General features: G+C 43.1%; 1 protein-coding gene across 10 annotated transcripts in view; it reads right to left on the reverse strand.

Moving 5' to 3' along the window:
- Positions 1-19,382, reverse strand: part of cacna1g (calcium channel, voltage-dependent, T type, alpha 1G subunit) — a 225,065-nt gene that overhangs the window by 91,083 nt on the left and 114,600 nt on the right. For all 10 annotated transcript variants that reach the window (XM_076033848.1, XM_076033845.1, XM_076033849.1 and 7 more), the window contains exons 6-10: positions 6,657-6,816; positions 3,256-3,538; positions 2,617-2,709; positions 1,567-2,479; positions 504-904 (exon numbers count right to left, since the gene is read on the reverse strand). In XM_076033848.1, coding sequence (XP_075889963.1) covers positions 504-904; positions 1,567-2,479; positions 2,617-2,709; positions 3,256-3,538; positions 6,657-6,816 — 1,850 coding nt within the window. The remainder of the gene's footprint in view (positions 1-503; positions 905-1,566; positions 2,480-2,616; positions 2,710-3,255; positions 3,539-6,656; positions 6,817-19,382) is intronic.

Here is a 19,382-nt window from a genome sequence, read left to right on the forward strand (position 1 = left end):
AGAGTGTTTGCTTATATTCTGCAGACAGCAAGCGGAAGGAGGCCGACAGTGAAATACATGAGAATGAGACAGAGAGGTGACAGCATCTCAGATGATGAGCGGCCTTAGTCATCCATTCAATCCCCACTGTTTCTACAATTCGCCCCACTGTCATTCATACTCTCTCATTTCCATCTTCTCTCTCACATGGCTATGATAACGCTTATGTAAACAAACATGGCCAGAGAAAGAGAGAGAGAGAGAAAGACATCAGGAATTCCAGTTGGGACAGTGGGAGCTGCGTGGTTTACACAACCACAGTGTGTGACGCACGCTCAGCGAGGATCTAGGCTCAACTCACACCTTCCCACTGTCTTTCACTAGGTCTCATACTGCAGCACTCGACTGTGGATTCACTTTGGATTTCCTTAGGTCCGCTACTAATTTAATGGGTCGACAACCAACAAAGGCAAGCACATTCAATACTAAACAAGATGGAGAGAAACTCGCTTAGGTTGACTGACCTGCTCGTGGTACTCTATCCCCATGCTCAGAGTGTTGATCAGAATTGCAATCATAATTCCACGTCCAAAGTATTTGCTGTCCACGATCTTCCGGAACGTGTCGCACACCAGCCTCCAGAAGCGAACAATGTTTGCCGCCGTCTTGCCCAAACGCAAACGCTTTCTTCTTGGCTGCCTGCTGTCTCTCCTGTCTTTGTGGTGGAGGTCCTGGGTGAACTCGTACACGCCGTCACTGTCCGAATCCCCGGCCGTCTCATTGCCGTCGGTGCCGCCCTCCGACTCGTTGGCCAACGCCTTGGCGCAGTAAGGGCAATTCTCAGGGTCCAGTGTGAAAGGTGCCGCGTCTATGGCGCTGCTGGCACTGCTGAGGTCCCGGGCTGACAGCTGGCACGAAAGCTGGGCTGCAGCGAAACGGGGAAAAAAGGTCAGGTGCAGAAATGGAGAAGAAAAGAAAGAAGCTGCAATAAAATCAGCGTGATTGCGATTGATGAAACAAGCAAACTTGTTTAGATATATTGTCAAATCCAATAATAAAAGAAAAGATTGGCAGCAAACAATCTTTTTAGGGACTTGCATGCTTTTTTAAAAAAGTGGTTTGGGTGTCATGTGATGTGAAAGTCTAGATTCGATAGACAGTGCTATGGTGTGAATGGCAGGCTGCCATGGCATTTTCATCATCTGTCCGACCTGAACAGAGCTGGCTTGACTTTATCCCAGTGCAACTTGAAACCTGGCTGCAAGCTTGACCATGAAGAGCTCACATTTGTTTATAGAAATTTGCACTTATTTTTTTTTAATCTGGAAAAAAAAAAAAATCTTCTTGGTGTTAAAAGAAGATTGTGACAAATTGACTTTGAACACCGCAAACTAGTTGATTGCTGATGCAGGAACTTCCCCAGTCACTCATCTGGAAATGAAACTAATTCTAAGACTTTAGTTGCTTTCAAATGCCAAATTTCCTTCCAAGCAAATTCTATCCATGACAGCTTGCTCAAATAAATGCAGCTAATCTGCCAACAAATCTGCCACCGGATCCCTCTATAGCTTGTTGAAAGCATTCTACCTGCTGGAGAATTTGGATCGACCAAGCTCGATGGCCGTCGTCCCAGAGGCATGGGTGGGATATTCAGGTTGAAGTTGAAGTTTGTCAGAGTGCTGGCAGCTGCACTCCCTCGTCTGGACTCCAACAGGGTTTGAGTCTGCAGAGTTGGGTAGTTCTTTGGCCCTGGGGCCGCAAAAGGTACAGAGTTTCTTTTAATGGCCCTGGGCTTTGGAGCAGGAGCTAGGGAGAATGGGCCAGAGGTTGTGCCCAGGTTTGTGGGTGAAGGGGTACGTCGAAGACTTTCCAAGTGAAACACGCTACGCATTGAGGATGAATCAGCAGCTCCGGCTGCCGGGATGGAAAGAGTGGCAAGATTTAATTCAGAAATGGCTGTGGTCACAGAAGTCGGCAGGGCTAAACTGAGGTGTCCTGCGTCAGCTGCAAGAAACCCTCTGTTGTTGTTCAAAGCACCGGCCTCTACGTCACGACCCTCAAGGCACCTGCTGCTTCCGCCTCCCCTCAGGCTGCCGTTCCCAAGGTGGTAGTGGTGGTGATGGTGGTGGTGGTGGTGTTGGTGATGGTGCATCATATGGTGAACGGACACAGATCCCTGTCGGGAGGTCTTTCGCCTTCTTCTCTGGCCCCGCTGTGGGTCCACGGGTGGAGGTGAGGCAGCGATGTTGAAACCGGCACGGCGAGCCAAGAATCTGCATATGTGAGCCACTTGTCTCGCCCCCTTGCAGATGATGTGCGCTAAGTATTTGAGTAGCTCATTGTAGCACGAGCCTGGTTCAGACAGGGAGGCCAAAGTGCTGGCATTGGACATGAATCGCACGCGCTGCTCCTTCATTAGCTGGCTCTCCCGCTGCTTGGTCTCAGAGAACTGGGTGGCAATGACAACCAGGCACAGGTTGATCATGAAGAAAGAGCCAATCTGCGGGGGGAAGGAGGTGTAGAGACGTCACTGTTACGGACTTGCTCACAAAGCCGTCCACGCTGACTCACACACTTGTATCAGTCGTCAGCATGTAAACTGGAGTACAGCTGGTGTCTAAATGAAGTGCCACTTACAATGATCAGCAGGATGAAGTAGATAAAATTGTAGAAGGAGTGAGCGTCCATGACGAAGTACATGATGTCCACCCAGCCCTCCAGAGTGATCACCTAGAGAGAGCCACAGATCAAGAGAAACAGCATGGTGGAGACAACAGCATTCAAATGAGACCCCCATATGGAAGAATTTAAACTGAAGACAGAAATCATAGCAAATTCGAAAGCCCTGTGTGTTTCAACCAACAAGACTCAGCAGAGGGGCTAATCTGTAAATCTGTGGCCAGAGTTATGGGAAACATCATCTCCAATCTGGCCTTTTGTCTCTAGGAATTACCCCCTCGGCTACACAGCAAAGAACCAGCTCCCCATCATGAGACCTCGGAGATGATGTGAAGATAGCAAACAAATGGTGCAGAAAAATGAGGCTGCAGTGTCGCAGTGTGTGGCCATCTGCTAATCCGGTAAGCCTTATTACCCTGGAACAGCAACCACTGGGGTAATTAGAGCCCCTCTTTGAAAACATCTTATTGTAAAGCAGGCTTTGTCTTTGTCAGCTAAACCAGTGTGGTGTGCGCTTCGAAGGACCGAGTGACCATTCGGCCCCCGAAAGCCATGACCAGGGCTTGACCCTGCCCATGCAAATAAGTGGCGTGTTACCTGAAAGATTGCAATCCATGCGTAGAAGATGTTGTCAAAGTTGATCGCCCCCTTGAAGGGGTTGACCATACCATCGGAGCAGTTGTTGTAGTACTGGTTCCAGTTGATGCACGTGGTGTTGTCGGTGACGTTGGAGTACATGTCCAGGTTGCACTGCACGCCTCCTTCCTCGAACAGCTTTGGCACGGAGGAGCAGACCCGCATGCCGTTATCTTTTTGCTGGGAGCAGATGAACGGATTCTCATCGTCGTTTTCAGTGTGGTAGTATTTGTTCGCAAGAGGTCTGTGGACAAAGGAAGAAGTTGCACAAGGTAAGCATGCTGAAGTTTATTAGCACAGAAACACTGCAACAAACCGCTGCAGGGTAACAGTGAGTAAATACCTTCACGCATTCAATAAAAAGAGGAAAGAGGAAAACTTTTTTTTCTTTTCTAATCACAATTTTGGACTTCCTGCATCAACAATATCAACAATAATGAGGACTGTGAGCTGCTGATATGATTCTCTTGGCACTTATGGGACTTGTTGCAGCTCTGTCTCCTCAAATGATGCACAATATTTGTAAAAGAACCTTGGACTGTTCTGGCATCGTAAAATGTGAGATTCTTGTCAAGACTTTAGCGTTAATATCTTAGATCATTATTTGTTTCTGTCACCAATTCATGTTTGGGATTTGAACTTCACATTGTCATCTGGGATATTGGTTTTGCAAATGCAAAAGGTGTGTAGCTTCATCACTCAACAAAATGAACTGGAAAACTCTTGTCTTTGTAACCTTCCTCACAATTCAGCTCTGATAATACAGGTCTGATGATATCGCCATGCATACATGATACAGTCATTGGATTTTGTTATTACAACCGAAAAAAAATACATTATCCCCTTTGGGACCTCTTTCTGTTTTCCATCAGTTTCCCATCTGAAAGGCACACAGGGGCTTTTCTTAATAGCTTATGAATGAGAATAACCGTTATTAGGCATTCATCTTGCTTTGAGGTTTCCCGAAGTACTAAAATAAAGCACAAAACATACCCTCAGGTCAGTAGCACATTTTGTTTATAGTTAAATGTGATTGATATCCAGCACATCTGAGAAGTCTTATAAAAGAATGCAGCAACTGCTCCATGCTGTAAAAACACAGCAATCTTTGCCCTCCAGCCTCTGCAAGTTTTTGAACAAAGAAATCACTCTGCCTTTGAATTTGGACATACGGACGTCAGATAGCATTTTAAAAAAGACGAAGATGAAACTTTGACGCTCTTGAGGCTGCAGGTTTTAAGTCCAATTTAATGCACAAGCTGTTTGTTTTTTTTCTTGATTAACACGTCTTCAAACAGATGGCAGGAACTAATTAATATAGTCAGTGAGAATTGTGTTGACAAACCTTGAGGCAAAATGGTTCAGCAGTCCCCTATGAAGAATGACGAACACACACCTTTGTCTGCCTATTACGCCAACTCTCAGAATATCTATCGGCAGTCATGTGACATAAACTAACTATATTGTATTATATATTTGTATATTGTACATCATTTGATTATTATTTTATCTATAATCCATGTTGTTATTTATTAAATTAAAGATGTACCATCACTATTGTGTGTGTGTGAAAGCTGTTTGACACTGCAGGATGATCGACTGTATAATAACACTGACTGGTCGTGTGAGCTCGTTATGAAACACATTCGATTCAACGCATCCCTTAACGACGCATGAGATGTATTTCCTACCGGCCGTGCTCACGCGTCCTCCATCACCCTCATAAAGAGCCGTCAGCCCGGCTAACAGCTAACAGCTGTTACTTTGCTGAAGCGGCGAAACGTGGATAAGCAATATTAATTCAAAGGGAATTCAAGCGCAGAGTGAACTGGATTTCAACTCTGGACGCCAGCGGTGTGAAAGACATCCCATTCTGATGAAGGGGAAGTGTGTAAAAATGGATCAAGATGGGAAGAAAAAAAAAATGCCAGCTCACCGAAGACATTATGCATGAACCTAAATTACATTTGTGAGATGTCATAAATCCTATAGAGAGTAATGAAGCCAGGATGACACAGGGAGCATGAATAAGTCATGGATGGCCGTCTTCCATATACCAACAGCCACACGGGGACTTTGTCACTATACCAGAGCTCTTCGCGCTCCCATTCATCACCCTCATGGGACTCTGCAATCTCTCACCTCAATGACCCTCATTGCAAAATCTAGTTTGCGCTGCAAGGTCAAGGTTACCGTTTACCTGCTGCAAAAGTGAGTCGTCAGATGCGTCAGCAGCTTGGCCATTGTTATAGGATGGTAAATTGGTAACACATGGTAAGAATCCAACAAAATCGAGTATGCTACTACAGCTGACCCAGTCAGTTCTAATAAAACAAGACAAATGTTGAAGTTACTGGAATTTACCCAACTTTCACTTTAGTTATGTGACATCAGAAAAGACCTAAAGCCCCAGGCTTGCCCCTGAACACAAGACTGCTTGGACTAAGGATCAGATTAGTGATTTTTCCTCTTTCTGTTTATTGACTCAACACCACAATTTTGACACTCATTACTTTCACCCTCTTGTCTTGTTGCTCCCTCAAACTGGTTTGAAGATACAAAGAGATCCTCCCAGATTGTGGGACCCTGGCTTTGGAATACACCAGAGATTTCTTTGCATTTGCTTTTTTTTTTTTTTCCATATCCGTTTTGTAAAAACTTTTGGTGTATAGCACTTAAGTACTAGTTAATTTATAAAATCTTCAGTTTCTTCTGTGTGATCCATCCAAATTATTAATGTCCTATTCGCATTCTGCCTCTTTAAAAAAAAAAAAGGTTGGTCAACTAATGTTTCAAATAAAGCCAGTATGATTCACAACTGCTCATTTGTATGTCTCACTGGACCACAGTTTCAGCAGCATAAACACTTTTCCTTCCATTATAATGTGGAAATAATGGAGGATCTTAGAAACGAAAGGCAGGAAAAACATAAACCAGGCCTCCCTGACTTCTGTTAATGCAATGATTTGATGGTTTTACAAAACACGTAGTGTTTTTTTTTTTTTATTGCAATCAATATACAAGAATATAAAATTAGTGAAATTGGTAAAAGCTGTAATGACTGACAAAGCATCAATAGAATATTCCACACAAGAATTTGGATTTGTGGAAAAACATAAAAAAAAAATAATAATAACAGTTTTAACAATTTAGGATTCATCGCCTCAGTTTCTTCCTTTTTTTTTTTTAACAAATAGGAAAAGTGCGTTGATTAACAAAGTCTCCAGCACTAAATGTGGTTTCCAAGAATACTGGAAACAAAACAAAACAAAACAAAACAAGGAACAGCCCAACCACCAAGCAGATCAATCTCTTCTCACAAATAGATGGATCAGATATTGACTTGAAAACAGGATACTCACATGGGAAAGTTGTCATCCACAAAGCAGCGGTTTCTGAGGCGGCCGACCCAGAGCTGGACGCCCACGATGCCAAATATGAAGAAGACGAAGAAGCAGAGCAGCAGCACGTTGCCCAGCATGGGCAGTGTGTCCAGCAGGAGGGTCACCAGGATGCGCATACCTGAGAGGAGATCAGGTCAAGGTAAGCAGGTGACTCAAGCAATGTTGCTCTTCAACTTGGCAAAAGTGGGAATACATCCACATTTTTTTCAAAGGTCCCCGATTATGGACATTTGAAGATTTAATAAATTAATTGTGTTGCACTACTTTCAGCAAGATGTGCAAGTTGTGATTTTTTTTTCCTACTCTGTGTTAGTTGGCGTTCCAGTAACACAAAAAGACATGTTGAAGAGCTTGAAGTCTGGTTTTCATGCACCTCTTTAAGGATTTTGTCAAGTTTAGGGGTTTATGTTCAGTATTCTATGTATTAAATATACATGAAGATATGTGCATTGTTCATGCCTTTTCATGAGAAACACAATGGCAGCAGGATAACATCTGTGGTTTAATTCTACTTAAAAAAAAAAAACACGGTTCAAAAGACGAAATAGAAGAAAAGTTATTATATTACGATACTATTTATGTTTTCCAGTAAATAAACAGCTGAAGAAAGGCTGTTGACACAGGGCAGCATATTGTAGCACATGAGAGGCAAAGCTGTGACTAATTTGACAAACAAAATGGCATCTGGCTGCTGCCAAGTAAAAGTACCGCAGGGTTTGAGTGAATTTGTCACTGCGCTGCAGTATGTTACCAGAACCTTGAAAAAATGATATGATGTGATGCGACGTCAGTGCCATGACAAGGGCTGATTCTTCTTTCTGTAAAAGCTTTTGTCACATGTTACTTGTTTTAATATAAATGTGTATGAAAGTCACCCGCTATTGCAATGACCCACCAGGCAGCAGGAGTCAGAGTACACAGGTAAGGGCGGTGACTGTTGGATGCATTGCGCACAAGATGGAACTTTTCGTAAGAGCATTTAGAAAGCAGAGGCCCCACTTTAGTCACATTCAAGTGGTCCAATCAGATTTGTTACTGCACGACATCAGAGTCACATGACCACCCTGTGGCTGCTAGCCACTGTGTGCCCCAGTGTTTAATGGAGCTCAGAGGAAAGCAAAACCACCTTGGCCACCAGAAGAAGCTGTGGAATTGTACAATCAGTGACTTTTTCTTTTTTTCCTCTTGATTTATTTTTAACGCGAAAATGCCTCCACCTCTGACAAAACAGAAGCTCTCGAAACAGCCACACTAATCTCTTTAGCAGTAGCCACTATTGACAACTCAGAGTAATTTCTTCTTTCTGGTCTTGTGATGTGGCCTTCACTGCAGTGCAGAGTGTTGGCTTCTCTCTGTCATACTCCCTCCTCTTTTCTTTTTTTTTTTAATCTATCTGCTTCTGTGTAATCTTCTATATCTCCCTGGGGGGCCTCCCTTCTAGCGGGGAAGTGACTGAGGCATCAGCAACAATAATAAGGGTCATTTTCTGATCAGTGGCTTTCGTCGGGTAATTGGAGATCTGGGACTGCCTCTGCTGGAACGCTGGGGAGGCTCTTCCTTTGGGGAGGCAGCCGGGAAGAGGCGATGGGAATACTGCGGTGTCTGACACGAGAAGTTTAATTGAAATGTAAAACATTTATTCAATATTCAGTGCAGCTGCAACAAACTGGGCTCAGGACCTTTTGTCTCGGGTAACAAAGAGCAGAGTCAGAATACAGTGTCATGTGAGAGCTTTGCCGGAAATTCATTTAAAAATCGCAGGTCTTAACAAACTGCAGTAATGATTTTGATGACAAAATGATGGATAGTCATGTGAGTTATAAAGTAACATGTATTGTTTTCTATTTTACTTTTAAAAAAATCATTTTTGTCATTTAAAATGCTCGTTTTTCATCCGTCAATGAAAAATAAGTAAGACAACATCTACAGAGACAGCCTTCTTGTTGGGATACAGTATGTATGTGGTTGCACTTCAAATCCTCTCTTGTTTAAGGATGTTGCTTCAAATGAAACACATTTGTTTACCAGGATTTTTGTAAAAGTAAATAAATAAATGAAATCCCATCGCTTTTGCAACAACTTTCATCCCGAAGCTGCCATCTGGGAGTGGTGCACTCAACTCTCTGAGAAACTTTTTCACATTTGTAGGTTCAGAAATATTTTTTCCCTCTTCTGGGTACACACTGTTGACAGCACTGACAGATGGAAGGGAAGCAGGGAGGAATGCTGCAGTTTGGAAAGTGCAAGAGAACAGAATGAGAACAGAGGAGAGGAAAGTAGGGGGGACTTGAAAGAAACATGAGGTTCTAAAGGCAGGTGGATGAGTGACAGTGAGGAACATCTGCTGGAAAAAGTGCGTGCACAGTACAGTCCCATCTCAGAGGAGAAGATCTGTACAGCAAACCCAGCCGGAGAGAAGGTGGCAGCTGCCAAAACAGAACAAGGTATAGAAAACATGCCTTTTAAGTTGTTTTAATTAGAGTTTCAACAGCAACACGGGGAAAATGGATGCAAAATGCTGTTGCCATGATGAATGTGCACACGGAGAAACGTTTGAATTGATATATGAAGAAAGTATACCTTATGTTTAAAATGGTTGTTAGAGGTCCAGTTCTAAGATTGAATCTAATGCAGAGGGCGACCTGCTCTTTATGGAAATGGAAATGCGTATTAGTATATAATAATGTAACAATATTTTAGTGACTATCTTAGTAAAAAATTTAATTAGGTATAAAAAAATAATAATCCAACTTTAAGCAAATGGATCCAGTTAAATGTCACACATTGGGCTTGGGCAGCCTTTCACACACCAATCAAGAACAAAAGTAGAGTATTCGTTTGACAAAACATGGAATGGAATGTTTTCCATGGGAACATGGAATCATGTTGGAGTTCACTCAGCAACTTTCCCACTTCAAGGTACTGGAGGTATTGTGGCGGTGTCCACAAGCACTTAAAGACACCACTGTGAGCTCTCGAACAGTGCAACATAGTTTCATAGTTTGTACATTCATATTTTTTTCTTTAGTTTGGTTATCAAAAATTGATAGACACAGAGAAACAATAAATAAATAAAGACCATAATCCTGCACTCGACAAAGGGCTTGTGCACGTCAACACATTTCATTTTATTTTCTTGCCATTAAAATTGGTTTTAATGTGTTCCCCTTTATTTTTGAGACTGACTCAATAAAATAAAAAATGGTCAGTTTTAATAAGAGACACTAAATACCAGGAATAGTGACAGCAATGAAAGAGCCTTCAGGCCAGAGGCCGGGTGCACGTTCATGACATTCACACCTTGAGTGGCACAAATGTGTTTTCCAAGATTGACGACTGCTGGGTGACAGCGGTAAACCAAAGCATCACACACGGCCGGAGTAAGTCAGTGGTGGGAGAATCATTCCCGCGAGCCTCTCCTGGCCTGGATCGCACGCTCATTCCAACTGATCGACATTTCATATTCAATAACAATCATCCTCGCCTCCGCCCGCGCGCCCTCTCCCAACCTGCTCCACTGCTGCGTGGCTGGCAGGCTGGTGGGCTGGTGGCTGTGTGAGCGATCGGAGAGCCATCTGTTAGCGAGCAGATTAGCTTCCTCTGCGCCGCCGTCCCGGGTTCAGCGCCGACCCGCCCTGCTCCTGCAGTCCGTGTGCCGTGAACTAATGGGATCTGTGAGTCGAGGAGCGGCGCACACCTGCGTCTCCTCTCATTCGGCCTGAGTGGACGGCGACTAGCAGCGAGCTGTGTGACCCGAGAAACGACGTGAGGCCCGATGAGGATCGAGGAGGAGGAAGAGGAGGAGGAGGCGATGAAGACTGGCTAAACGCTCTCTTTTCTTTTCTTTTTTTTCTTTTTTAAACCCGCTGGTCTTTCTGCTCCAGCGATTGCGCTTGTTTTTCGCGTAAACTGATGCCTATAAAAAATAGACGAGATGGACTCTGATCCCATTAGGTCAGGGTCATGCTTCTTGGCCACACGTTTTGGAGCTTTAGCTGAGCGTGAACTTGTCTGTAAAAAAACCAAAAACTGATTCTTCAGGCTGTCTGACCTCGTGGACAATTCCTCCGAGTGCTGTGTGAAATGACTCATGGCTGATTCCTAAAATGCACGCAAGTAAAATGCACAACGTACAATTGTGAAGTATTTCTATCTCAAAGGGAAACAAGTAAAGTTTTTGCCAAAACCTTGACAATAGAAGGTACAAGCATCACATTGCACAGAGCAGCTTCAAAGTCCTTTTCTCGATTTTCAGACTTGCAACTGGTAAAATGGCATCCCAGTGGACATTGACAGAATGCTCCTGGTTGGACTGGTGTTAGACTTTAACTATGCCTGTTCAGTTTGCTCAGGTGTGTTCCTGCACTAGAGTGCCAGGCAGGGAACAAAAGAGTTCTCATCAGTTCTCCTGTCAGCTAGCCAACATTACATAGACTGAACTATCATCATGATCCCTTAGAAAATTCAATTGGTTTGAAAACTTGTTTCAAACCTTCAACCGATTCCAATTCTGAAAAAGCAAAACATAGAGATACAACATTTATGTAAAACAATGACAAATTGACTGCAATATTTCGAAAATTGTATATTCTGCAACCTGAATCTGGTGTAATCTCTCTTTTAAAACCTACCAAACTGTGACTCAGCTGTTGCTCTTGCGATGTTCAAGGCTAAACATGCTCAGACACTGAAAAGAGGACTTAAAAATCGGACTTGGCACCATCCTCTCGACAGAATATCTCAAAACAAACATTTTGCCGTCTTTCCAAAGCTAAAGCACTTCAGCACTACGCAAACTCACATCTCTGACCAACAGCCTGCATGTCTTCAAGGCTCCCTGAGAATTCGACATCGCAAGCAGCACACCTGCTGATCAAAGACGCTGAATATAATATCAAGAAAACTGCATCAGCTCCATGCACTGAACTGACAATGAACGCATGCCAGTATAAGCGCAACAGAAACTTCTCTCTTATTTGATAGTCATACAAAAAAATAGTAAATAACAAAAACACACTGCTGGGGTTGTCACCATGAAGTTCCTCTAACAAGCTCTTTGTTTTTCTTGGTAAGACGTGGACTGACAGCGGAGAGCAAAGATTAGCTGCCCAATGACGTTCGGTGCCTCCGGCAAACGACATCCTCGTCTGCACTCCTTCCAACCTTATCAGTCATAGTTATTTCTTCCCTTTCACTCAAAAAAGACAGGGATGGCTCGGATCAAACCCGTCCCCTGACTCTTCTGAACTCACAATGCCAGCAGTACAACACAATGACAACGCAACGACAAAGGGCGTCTCGGAGGATTCATGAAGAAAATAAGCCGGTGGATCTTTAATTAGAGTAATGGGGATTTGTAAGTACGAGAGGAGGGGAAGGGCATGATGACATGAGGGGCTGAGGGCCGATGGTGCTGCCATGTTGTCGCAGTTTAACTGGGCAGAAGCACAAGACCGTGTGCAAACCAGCAGCAATGCCAGGTCTAACAAAGCGTGGAGAACAGGGTGCAGCACTCCAAATCACTGCCGCATGGGTGAGAATAACAGCCCCGACACGCAGTCATGACGGAGCGTGAGGGGAAAGACTTCAGCTTGTTGCGTTGAACCGGATTAAAAAGAAATTACAAGGCTTGAAGCAAGAACAGTCATATGTGTCTTTTAATAGTACGTCTGGATTTGATTCTCTTTACTACTCGGTTCCAGTCGTTTTCCGTAACAATTGACTACCACTTCAATCTGGGAGGAGTCATCACGTCTTTAGTTCTGGGAGTCATGCAGAAAGGGAAAGACACGTCAAATATGACTGGGCCATCACTCCATCTGTCATGTTAAAAATAAACAAATCAGATTTCTTCTCCAATGTCAAACATGCAGTGTTTGCATTTGCAGTTTCTTGGTTTCATCTCAAATATGTGGCCTGGAAATGTTCTTCGCAGAAAAAAAAAACAAAACACCTCTTGTTCTCCGAATAAAAAGGTTTCACTTAGACAACAGTTACTTTTGCAATGTTGCTTGTTTTTAATGGCAAATTCCATTTTTTTCAGTGATTAAGTGATTGCATTATCTTGCTTTAATTAAGCATAAATCATGAAACTCCGTTAACGTCAGTAGATAACACATTTCTCAAAATCAAGATAAATCTGATAAATCTGACAGAAACAGAAACGTTCATGAATTCTAGTGTGTTACCGCTGACCACTTAGAAATCTATTATGCCAAACAGGGAATGGAAAAGTGACTTTAGCTGTCCAACTTGTTTAAAGTCCAAGTAGTCCAGATTACGCTACGTGACAGAAGTGTCTTTTCAGACATATCACCTTCTATTCCATCAGTCTATGATTCGTAATCTTCTCTGTGGTTTGGTGTCTTCGAAAGTAAGTTGCAAACTCATACAATTTGGATCAGGAAAAAAAATGTTGTCACAAGTTTTAAAATGTTTCAGCACTCCACTGAACTGACCTCTACATACAAAGTTCTTATTAACATCAGACAAATCCTTTCCAGCTTAAAAAAAAAAAGTAATTATCATTTCAAAATGCACTCTTCTGCACTAACCGTCAAATCGGGCCTTCAGGGTAAATAAGCACCATCATCTCAAGGCATATTCAAAAGTATGGTTGCTTGACACTCTGCGGATTAAAAATATAAACATATAAAGAAATATTTTTTTTTTTACCCATTCCTTTATTTCCTTAAAAAGATGACAAATTATATTTCAGCATGTTTGGCCTCACTGCCTGGGGGAAGGGAACTAGAATCCATTAAACAGCTCTATGTGCATTTGCATTTTGCAGAAGCTGAATTAAGGTCACATGTGCAAGCACTCGCTGTAAATGCATTCGAAATGTTAACGTGAGCAGTTAATGAACACTTTGTAGTTGCACCACACAAGGGTGAACACAAAGCCAAGTAGCCCAAAAGATTTGGCTTCCTACATAATTTAGGAAAATCTCCACCTTACTTTCCAGGTTGCTCTTTCCATGAGTGGGCTGGAACCATACTGAATGAATAATATCATCTCACCGTAGCTCAACATTTACTTTATGTCTTTTTGCAACAAGATCAGCTTCGAGGGAGGAGGGAACCCTGCTTTGTGATTCATATATACCATATTGTGGAGTCAGGAGCTCACTGCCAAAGTTGAATGGATAGTTCACTCAAGGTTTACCCATTTACTGCTAACCCCAATTCCTTTTCCGGTGGTATCTTCTAATCCACATAAGCATTCCTGAGATTGGCAAAGGGAAAGAATCCCACCCAATGGAAGCCATTGATGGACCACGGCTCCACCATAATGAACACATTTTCCTTCAGGCTGTTCCCTTCAGGGGAGGCCACGGCCAATCCTCTGCCTCCATCCAACCCTCTCCTTTGCTACCTCGCCTCTCACATCCTCTCATATAAAAGACATAACACGGCACCGTACCTGAAGTACCTGGAAGACGCAGGAGTCTAATTTGGTTTACATTGGTTACCATGACCCAGAGTATTTTTGGATCGAAATGCCCATAGTAGCTTCCAAGCCAGGAGGTGTGTGTATTTGTACTCTTGTGAGTTTACAAAGTACTTTCCATAGCTGTGAATCTGCCGTCTCGCAGGACACTAAGATGACCCCACGCAAGCAAATATAGAGACATCTAGTGTTTGTTGTCTGGTCTACATTTGTGAATCAAGTGTGTGTGTTTGTGTGTGTGAGGGCGTTCGGGGTGAATTTTGAGCAAACTCTCCCTTCAGGATCTGAAATTAGGCTTGTCATGTGAGTCCAGAGTGCGGGTGGGCCGCTACTGTGGGGCCAATGGCAAATCACAAGTCAGGACAGTGATGTGCCAGGGACATTGAATTGGCTTTTTGCTTTTGTTGGCAGTCGGTGGATGAAGACTGTGAAGCCTATTTGTCACTTTCACAGGCAGGACTGCTGTGTTAACACATCAATCAATGCCAGAGTCCTGCTGAACTCAAACAGCAGTCCAACACTGTGTTTGCTGATACAATTCTGAAGGCTTCTGTGTGTGTGTGTGTGTTTGTGTGTGTGTGTGTGTGTGTGTGTGTGTGTGTGAGAGAGAGAGAGAGAGAGAAGAGGGAGAGAGAGAGAAAGAGAGAGAGAGAGAGAGAGAGAGAGAGTGAATTTGCGTGTGTTGAAAATGAACTCTGGCCATCTGTTCCAGCACAGACAAGGTAAAACAGAGTAAGACACCGTGTGGAAGGGCTAACAGTTAACACTTGCACTGATCAGTATTCAGATTCCTCACATTCTAGGTAGTGGTGGCGCTGCACCAACAGCAGTCATCTACAGTAAGTGGCTGCAGGTGGCTAGTTTGGACCACAGTGGTCTGAATGAACCTGCTGACCTGTAAATGCATAAAGAAATGAGCTGCCTAATCTGCAGAATGTTTCAGCTGAGGTGTGCAGAGCTGTCCGCGCTGCCTAGTAGCCATACATCAGCACGCCTCTTTGTTTGCATCTGCTATCCATTTAGTTCTCAAATCTGGGCTGTGCCACTTTAGGATTTACTGGCTCATCCTTTACATCCTTGATTGAAACATAAAGCTCTGTCACCGGCGGGCACAATGACAGTCAACGTCTCAAAACACATCATTGCACAGTTGATCCCACATTAAAGAAACAGGAAGATGCACTGTCAGTGATGTAGCCAAACCGTACTGCTGACAGCCGTTTTATAAATGAGCTTATGTCATAAAGTGTACATGAATTTATACAGCATTGAAGGGTATATTACAAAGATTGGAGGCTCACACCATTACAGTAATTGGAGAGAAAGTGCCAAGTTTTTTGTTTTTTTTAGTGTTGAAAGAATACAAGGCCAATTCTAGTCCATAGTGCGAGTAATCCACTTTTGTATGGTCATCAGCATAATAATAAGGGAATATATCAATATCTACAATCATTACGACAGCGAAATCTCTCTTGAAAACTAATTAAAACTGTTCTCATTATACCTTTTCAAATCAAAATGATATATTGTTTACTCTTCTCATTGCAACTGTTGTTCAAAATCTAGAGTGAACTTGTGGAGGTGTGTTGTGAAGACAAGTAGAAAGTCTAAATATCTGAATACTATCTCAACACTTAATATCTATCATTAAGAATTCCAAAGTACCTGTTTTAACCTGTTTTTAACTTGTACAAATGGTGATATCTATCTATCTATCTATCTATTCTTATAATTATATCAGAATATCTACTTTTACATTGCACATCTAAATATGATTTGGTTTGAGCTCCAATTGCTTTTAGCAAACTCAGGTAATTAATTTAGTTTGTTTAACAGATGTACGTCATTCCTGAGATATTCTTTTTGAGTCTTTAAAGTTAGGCAACCTTTACCTTGTTAATCTTGCATTGTGTTCAAACAAAATCTAAATAAACATATATTTAGTTTCAACTGGATAGACAAATTCCAAAAGTCATGGTTTATCGAATTAAATGCTGTAACTTTTTTTTATTATCATTTTACTTTACTTCCTTGTGTTGTTCCAGATACCGAGGCTGTTCAAAACTTTGCTGAACTGCTTTTCTAAGTCTATGCCTTAGCAGGCAAAGCTTGCTGGAATCAATCTCCATTTCTAATGTTCATGTCAAGCTAAGCCGCCATCCCGTATTCATAATACATTAGAAGGACTACATAAGAAAATCAGAATGTAAGCCTTAAGAATCGCCTTGAAAATGATAAGAAATGGACTCTGCATGACTTGCACTTTCGGGAGTCTGCCTGTCTTGCCGAGGTGTGTCATCCCTAGTCTGTACCCTCTTTTGTAATAACACCGCACCAATTACGCTGGGCAAATTCCTTGCGCCGTGCTTGGCGAACTTTTAAAGGGCAAACCGTGGCCGTCTCATTTCCCTGCCCTGCGTCTCACCTCCCAAACAAACGCTTAATAATGGAGGAGGGGACGTCTTAGCCAGTGCAATAAACACAGCATCCAAGAACTAGAGGTCCTGTGTAGTCAAGCTGAGTGAAGTGTGCCTCAAAATAACTTCACAATAAACATCCCCAGCCAGATGAATGCCGCAAGCTTCTCTCTTGCTCTTTCTCTCTCTCAGTCTCTCTCTCTCTCTCTCTTGCTTGATTAGGTTTGGTGGGGGGACGGAGGAAAGAAGGGATGGCAGGGGGGTGTCAGTAGTCAGTCGAACCCCATGCCAAACGCTTATGGGAGGACTATGAACGCCACTATTTGTCCTGTATTTAGCTTGACGGATGGCTGGACATCTAATGAGCGACACTGTGGGTGCGTGAGAGACACTATGTATCATGCGTATGTGTGTCCTAATGAGGAGTACAGCTTTGACTGACACCAGGGAAAGGTTCCCAAAAACAGTTTATCACAGACGATTATCACATCACAACCATTCTTTTCAAATCTTAATTTTGGGAGACCACAGAGATAAAGACAATTTCTGTTTTTGTGTGTGACGATATAATCCTCTGAATGTGCACACTAGAGTATTAGTTCAGGAGTCCACACACCTGGGGTTTTGTAGTAACACGTTTAAAGTGGTAATTGCACAGGCAATGCCGCAGATACAAGTGTGATAAAACCCGACAAGAAACATTGAGGAAATGTGTTTAGTTTCACAATATGGAAAAATGAGTATGAGAATCGGCGAAATCCAGGCTTAAAAAAAAGAGGTTATAAGCACCCTAAAAACCATGTAGTGCAAAAGAATGCAACATGTGGAGGCGGACACTTCCCACTGCTCTTCTTGGTTGGCCGTTGAGGGACTTCCTCTGAAAGCAGCCCAAGAGAAGACTGTAAAGGTCAGACATGGCCGATATTTACAATTTGGGATTAGGGAATACCACCACACCACTTGAGGAGTGTTTTGGCAAATAGTCACCTTATAGTTTATTCAACCACTGCAGGGGGCAAATGTGGCCCAGTATTGGGCTTAATGTTGTCCAGTGAAAAAAGGGGGAATAGGAGTCGATGTAATTTATGCACCTACAGTCATGGGCTAAACACACACACACACACACACACACACACACACACACACACACACACACACACACACACACACACACACACACACACACACACACACACACACACACACACACACACTTCCTGGGGATCATTGCTCAATTTGCCCGCGATCTCCTCTGAGCAACTGAGGCACTAATGACATAATTGGAATGTGTATTTACATGAAGGCAGTGCAGGGGACGGGGTGAAGTTAAAATGAGCGCAAAGCTAGTTACGAAAAAAATGTATCAAATTTGTTTTAACATTAATGAGTGCAGGGGAAATTCAATCCGCGCTGATAAGACTCTAATGGAGACTAATGGATGGAAAGGAGGGAGAAGGTTAGGAAACCTTTTTGTGGGAGGAAAAAAAAAAAAAGAGCTCCTTTAATCAAACGCACTGAGTTGGAAAATTGCGTGTAAATCTGTCTGAGTCTGCGTCTGAGGCTGGCTGGCTGACTGACTGACTGCCTGGCTGACTGACTGACTGACTGACTGACTGGCTGGCTGGCTGACTGGCTGGCTGGCTGGCTGGCTGGCTGGCTGAGGGAAAGTCCAAACTCTGAAACGAAAGTATAGAGTGTCTCGTCTCGTCCCTGACCTACATTCAAGTGCTGCGTGGGAGTTCAGTCCACCTGCATGAGCGGCAATTACAGCCGGAACCATGACAGAGGAACGGAAGTCCGATGAGCTGGAGCCACAGAACTCATTTCTTCTGCTGCCAAGACCTATTCATCATCAAGAGTTCTGTTTGTCGGTTTTAGGATGTTATCTTGAACTTTCTTTATTTACTTTTATTATTCTCTCTCTGAACCAGGTTTCTCCTCTTGGAATTTGCATGGCTGGAGTCCATTTAAGGCAGTCCGGGTGCATTGCGGACATGTCGCCAGTACCAACACATTCACACACATACTCACACCTATGGCCAAATTACAGTTTTCAATTAGCCTAACATGTATGGCTTGGAAAGAACCCACACAGAAACAGACATGGTTACATGTATGCAAATATGAGGAATAGTCTGGATTGGAATAGAAATGATTCACTGAAAACGCGTCAGTTGGAATGGGATAAGATCTATTTGGATGGGGGGGGGGGGGGGGGGGGGGGCTTTTGGTGTTTATGGCGTGCAATCGTGTGTACTGACACATATGAAGAATACAGCAACAGCAGTCCCAGAGGAAAAGAAACACAGATAATGTACATGTGTGGAGCTGAAATAGGACGTGCACACAACAGAGCGTTTGTTGTCAAACAAAAACTCCTGGTGCATAAATATGCACGTCTCCATCGGATCATTCTCTCTTTTTTTGTCCATGTAAACATGAATCTTTGTGTCTGGCGTTCGGGAGGAGAGCCAGTTAGAGAGTTTACAAAAATATTGGACTATCCCTTTAATGTCAAGGCAGCTTTAAGGAAGCTGCTGTCTGTGCACAAAACTTTAAATGGAAAATAAGTTCCCCATCAATACTTTGAAAGTGCCATCTCGTGTTCAGCATTATTGGTAAAAACTGACGGACGGTGCAGCGCGATCGCTCACTAATGACACTGTCGTCTATCCGGCCTAGAATACAATGATGTCAGATAAAAAGTCCTCTTGTTTAGCCCAGAGTTGCCTCAGCCTTTGATCCACCGTCCAAAAAGGTTGCGCCTCCACAGTCTTTGTCCAGCAGTGTTAATCCATCCAGGCTGCAGCTTTAA

The sequence above is a fragment of the Nelusetta ayraudi genome, unplaced genomic scaffold (genome assembly GCF_046127955.1).
Source record: "Nelusetta ayraudi isolate G7.1 ecotype Tasmania unplaced genomic scaffold, CSIRO-AGI_Nayr_v1 ptg000042l, whole genome shotgun sequence".
Classification (NCBI taxonomy): domain Eukaryota; kingdom Metazoa; phylum Chordata; class Actinopteri; order Tetraodontiformes; family Monacanthidae; genus Nelusetta; species Nelusetta ayraudi.